The 6,000-nt window shown below is 55.4% G+C and overlaps 1 protein-coding gene across 2 annotated transcripts in view; it reads right to left on the bottom strand.

The window, feature by feature from the left end:
• Nucleotides 1–6,000, bottom strand: part of Pdxk (pyridoxal kinase) — a 28,054-nt gene extending 22,054 nt beyond the window's left edge. Inside the window, exon 1 of one of the 2 annotated variants that reach the window (XM_020152680.2) lies at nucleotides 5,772–6,000. In XM_020152680.2, coding sequence (XP_020008269.1) covers nucleotides 5,772–5,855 — 84 coding nt within the window. In that variant the 5' untranslated portion in view covers nucleotides 5,856–6,000. The remainder of the gene's footprint in view (nucleotides 1–5,771) is intronic. The other variant, XM_020152663.2, reaches the window with a different exon arrangement.

Raw genomic sequence — 6,000 nt, forward strand, 5'->3', positions numbered from 1 at the left:
CTCCTTTCTCTCCAGCAGTGATGCATGCTGAGCCAGGGGTGGCTGCTGTGGGCAGGAGGTACACATTCCAGCCACCCACGCCCGCCTCCATGGCTGTATCATCAGCCCTCTGGCAGAGAGGCGGATGCAGCCAGACATGCGGGCATCTAAGGCAGCAGCGCTGCTGATTCGCCCTCCCCAGGAGGCAGAGTGACTCAGAACAGTAGGAGTGAGGAAAGCTCTGGAATATTCCAGTGCAGTTTCTCCACTTGGGCAGGTCACCCTTGCTCAGGCATCTACAGACAGACAGAAGGGTTGGGGGTATCCTTAGAAGTGTCCCCCCACCTTGGAGAACACTAGCCCTGCCTTTCCCTTTAGCCTTTTTCATACGAATGGGGAAAGAGAGGCTGGGGGAGCACCATGTGAGTAGTGTCATTCCCAGCAAACTCAGGGTCAAGTGCCACCACTGGTCATTGGTAGACCTTACAATTCAGGCAAGCCACATCTTTTATCCTCTGAGCTCCAAGGGGAACTTCACTGGAAACAGCCTATGTTCCCCAAAGCAGCATCCCACCTCTCTGGCTCACCCCAAAGCCCCCTTCACCCCATGTGTGCATGCTTGCCTCTACCAGCATAGCCATGGTCCTAGCCCTGCTTACAACACACGGCCTTCAGCCCCTATCTCTGTGCTTACAGTGCTCACTGTCAGGATTCAGTGCCAGACAGGCCCCGCTCAGGCACCGTGCAGAGCTGCCAGGGTGTGCAAGGTGCTATTCTATAAAACCCTAAGGGCGGGGTCTGTCTGAAGTACCCAGCAGCACCAAGAGGCTGGCAGTAGTAAGTGTTGCTGTTGTGCCACTCAGAGGCTCCATAACCTAGCCACAGGCTTAACTAGGCGACAGAGGGTGACTGAGAACCAAACAGGTCAAAAGCCACCCACCTTCCCTTGCCCTATATCCAGATGCTCACAGCTGGTTCAGAGCTCTGATGGCCAGACAGCTAGGGCTGCTGAGCTGTCCAGAGGTTGCAAAGCAGTGTTCCTGACCCAAGAACCTTCCGGGTGGCAGTCCTCTTCATACCTCACCAGCAGGCACTCCACAAGGTGCTGACACCCATCCTGGGACTCTACTCCCATATACACCCCTGGGTGGACCAATCCCTGTCTGCCTCAATGGCTTTCCCAGTTTAGCTAGGTACTTGGCAACCATCACAGGTAAGGAGACGGGACAGGAGGGTACAAAGGGCTGGCCTTCTTGGAAGCTGCTGGGGGGTGGCCCGGGAAAGGAGCAGAGGCTTGCAGGCTGCCTGCAGTGTTATTGTTGACACCTCTCCTTCCTCTCTCTGCAGGAAAACTTCATTACTTCTTCCTTGGCATCACCCTTCTAGATCACTGAGGGGGACTGCCTATGACACTATGTCCAGAGCTCTGTGTAGGCCAGGAGTGGTGGCTCAAATCTGTAATCTTTGCTCTTTGGGAGGCAGAGATCAGGAGGATAGCAATTCAAGGATAGCCCAGGCAAAAAAGTTTGAGAGCCCCCATCTCTCAAAAGCCAGGCATGGTAACAAGTGCCTGTAATCCCAGCAAGGTGGGAGGCCTAAGCAGGAGGTTGTAGTCTAAGGCCTATCCTCGGCAAAAAATGCAAAACCCTACCTGGAAAATAAAGCAAAAAAGGCCTGGGGGCATGGCTCATGTGTTAGAATGCCTGTGAGGCCCTGGGTTCAAACTCCAGTACCTCCAAAAAAGGGAGGAAGGCACCTGGGGCCTCAAAAGCACCTGCCTAACAAGTGCAAGGCCCTGAGTTCAAACCCCAGTATAAAAAAAAAAAAAAAGCTCTGTAAGGAGGTGTCAGAGTCAAGGAGCCACACAGCCTGTTAGTAGGCCCTGTGTTCCTGAAGCTCTGCAGGTATGTCTCTTTTTCCAGAGGGTATAGCGTTACCTGAGCCAGGATCCCACAGAGGGCAAAGCAACATACCCATACTCACCTGCTTTGAATGTGTGAACATGACATATTCAGAGAATAGCCTTTGAGAGTATAATTAAGTTAATTAAGTTAAAGGTTTTAATATGAGGTCATCCTGTATGATCTGGGTAGGCCCTGGGTCCAATGACAAACTTCCTTGGAAGGAGAGAGGACATAGGAAGAAGGCTATGTGGCAGAGATGGAGTGACACAGCTACAAGCCAAGAGATGTAGGGGGCCACAGAAGCTGGAAAAGGCAGGAAGGATTTACCTTTAGAGAGAGCAATTTCTTGCTTACCTCATGATGTTAGACTTCTGTCCTCCAGATGAGAAGAGTAATTTTTTTTTTTTTGGCAGTACTGCAGTTTGAACTCAGGACCTCACACTTGCTAGGCAGGTACTCTGCCACTTGAGCCACCCTGACAACCTGGTTTTGTGTTGGGTATTTTTGAGATTGGGTCTCGATAACTATTTGCCTGGGGCTGTCTTTGAACCTCGATCCTCTTGATCTCTGCCTCCTGAGTAGAATAACTTTGTTTGAAGCCACCCAGTTTGTGCCAGGTACCGCAGCCCTCCAAACTCTAACCTAACCCCAAGGTTAGTATAGTATTTTCACAGGAAGCAACAGGGCAGGAGTGGGGCTGGGAGCTGGGCTGGGAGCTGCTCTGGGTGTCCCAGGATCTCCACGGTAGAGCAGCTCATGCAAAACACAGGGGCTGTGGAGTCCACATGCCAGGAAGGCTCTGCAGACACCTGTAGGGCTCAGGAGGCCCAAAGCTCCTGGCTCTGGAAGACAGAGATATCCTACTTTCAGGAGGAAACGGGCTGGGGGGCATAGGTCAGCACGTGTCTTGCCTAGCCTCTGTAAGGCAGGCCCTGGGCTCCATTCCCAGCACCGCAAAATTTAAAAAGGTAGCAAATAGTCCTGGTGGTGCCTGGTAGGAGGATCAGCCATCAGGTGGCAGAGCCTTCCCTGTTCTCCATTCTACAGTTCAGAGCTTCACAGGCCTGTGTGTCCTGGATTCAGCCCCTCTCCTCCCCTCACTGCAGAGGTGGGTAAGGAGGGGATGGGGTGAGGAGCCACCAAGACCATGAGTTTGCTGGCACCTCCATCATGTTTTGCAAACCTCGGACACCTGACTACCTCCTGCCAGGTCTAGTCACACGAACAGGTTCCCCTCTGCCACTAAAATGCATCTTGGGCACTGGCCCAGAAACAAAATCCAAAACAGCATCAAGGTTCTACAACCTTCTCTTTTGTATGTTTTTTTTTTTTTTTTTTTTTTTTGGCTCAGAGCAGGTTGCTGCCAATGAGACCCATGAGTAGTGTGTTTGGAGGACCCAGCAGGAAGCACTAGGGAGGCAGGACTCTGATGGTCTCAAGGTACAGAGTCTGTGCCACGCTAAGGTCACGAGCGGGAGCTCCTTATCTATGAATAGATGCCACACCCAGCACAAAGGCGTCTAGGAGCCCTGACCCTAGGCCCCAAGTCTGCAGGGGAGGCTGGGGAAAGCTTAGAAACTGGAATCAGGTTACCCAGCTGGAATTCCAGGACAAGGGTACATCTACTTCATGGTACAACCTCTGGACACTTGGGCTATCTCCCACAAGTGGCCTCCTTCCTCCCCCTGCCACAGCCTTGAGGCATTCTCTGGTCTCCTGGAGCAATGTTTAGGACAAACCGTGGGCCCGCCCAAACTTACTCTCTTCCCCTTTTCTAACTTTTCTTAGCCACAAGACTTTAGACAAGACTTTGGACTTCCAAGATGTTGCTCAAAATTAGAATATCACACACCACACCCTGACCTCCACTAAGAGCAGCTCTGGACCTTAGGGGCTGCTCTCTCTTGGGGTTGCTGCTGAAAGGCTAGCCAGTGCTGGCCCCAAGGTCATTTTGGGCTCTGCCCAGCCCAGGCCCTACTGTATTCAATAAGACTGGTCAAGCTGGATAGGCAGGTCAGCAGTCCAACTATCTGGGCCCACCCTCAACAGACTCACTGCATCTCGCTCTCCAAGAATGCTCAGATGTGGGGGTGGGGAGCAAAATGCCAGGATGGGACCCTGGGGAGCCCACAATGAGGATGCTAGGTGCCAAGGAGACTCCAAGTAAGAACCATAACTCTGTCCTTAAGAGACACTTTCCCAGGTCGTTGGAAGAAGCCCCCTCCCTTCAGCACCTGGAAAACCATGTCCTCATCCTTTGTGTGGAAGCTAGGGCATGTGCCTGGCAATTTAGGAACCAGGGGCCCTGCTGGAGGACCTGGAGTGGGTGGAGGACAGAACAGTTTGTCCAATGAAGGGAGGAAGAGGAGGACAGGGAAGAGCGGCAGGCCAGGGGCCTCAGAAGAACTGCACACCTCTGCACAGGTGGTGCAGACTCAGGGCTCAGTCTGGCTCCTCCCTCCTTGGCTGCCTCTGCTTCAGGAACCCTGCACCTTTGCTCCCAAGCAATCTCATCTCAGTGATCCTGCCATGACCTTCACATAATCTCCCCTCCATGAGCAGAGTGGGAGTTGGGAGCAGTGGTTAAGAGCCTGGGGCTTGGGACAGGTGCACCCTGAAAAGAAGGAGAGGTGTGTACACCACACATCGGAGTGGCATGGCATGCCTCACAAGAGTGCTCAACACTCAGCAACCACCTTGTGTCTTTGGACCTTGAACCTTTGTATCTACTTGCAAATCTCTGATCTAGTCTGCCAAGTGTGCCAGCCTCAGGACAGCTCTCAGACTCTATTGAGACACAGCTCTGACCATTCCTGTCTTTCTTCCACTGCAGGCACATCTAACCAGGTGGCTCTTCTGCATGACTCCTAGGACTTAGCACAGTGACCAGACATGCACAGCAGGGGCCCAGGGACCTGTCTTCTTGTTCAGGAACCAGGCCAAAGGTGGGAAGTCCAGGAGGCTACTACCTGGCCAGGCCAGAAAGTGCAGGCACCCTAACTCTGCTTCTGGCCTAGCCTAATACCCCTGTACCCAGGCTCCCTCCTGCCACTCCATGCACAGCCAGGAAGCAGTGAGCTCTCCACCTGTCATCCAGGATGGGAGACAGATATCCATGAAGAAAGAGCTCTTAGGGCAGCAGGGGGGGCGGGCTCTGAGAGGGTAGCAGGCTATAGAGATCTGACAGGTTGCTTCCAGCAGTCCTGTGCTGGTCTTGGGAATGCTTTACAGCAAACATGTGCAGGACTGTGAGAGGTGCAGGGTGGCCCTTGCCCCGTCCTTTTGATTGACCACCTCTGGGACCCAGCCTGTCTGGGCACTGACCTGTCTGTGACCTCATTCAGAGGCCTCCTCTGTTCTGGGGGGCAGAACCTGCAGGCCAGCAGGTGAGTGGACAAACACCTGCCTATCCTATCTCCCCGTCCTTCCTAGAGACTGTCCACACTCCTAAGGGTCAGGATCCTCCCCGGCTCAGAACCCTCCAAGCCCTGTCGCATTTTGTGGCCACCAGAGAGCCACCGGCTGGTCCGGTGGCGGGAAGCGGCAGGGACTCGCAGGGACGAAGGAGTGCGCCACACACAGCTGGTGCGGGGGGCTGCCTTCTACCTGAGCACCCCCACATCAACGCCTGGAGACAAACCCGCCCGCAGGGGCCACCAGAGTGCTCCACGGTCCCCGCCCCCGCCGACCAGCTCATGGGAGCGGCTCATCCGTGCGCCAGGCTCTGCCCGCAGCGCCCTGAACTCCAGATGGAGAACCGAGGCTCGTGTCAGGACCGGACCAAGGTCACGGCTCGGGGACGGCCAGTCGCGGCCACCCCGCCAGGGACCCGCGAGCTGCTCGCGGGTGCAGCCGGAGCGGGTTACGTAAGCCGGGCGGAGCGCGTACCTGCAGCGGGAACGTGGCCGCCCGGTTGCCCACGTAGCCTCGGACGACGTGGCTCTGGATGGAGAGCACCCGGCACTCCTCCATGCCGGGCTGGCCGCGGCGGCGCAGGGCCGGCGCTGTGTCCCCCGACTCGGCCGCTCGCTCGGGCTCCCGGGTCCCCGGCTCCTCCGGCGTGCGTCGGGCTCGCGCAGGCGCTCGGCTCGGACGCGCTGCCCGCCTCCTCTGACCT

Source organism: Castor canadensis, chromosome 5, assembly GCF_047511655.1.
Source record: "Castor canadensis chromosome 5, mCasCan1.hap1v2, whole genome shotgun sequence".
In the NCBI taxonomy this organism is placed as follows: Eukaryota; Metazoa; Chordata; class Mammalia; order Rodentia; family Castoridae; genus Castor; species Castor canadensis.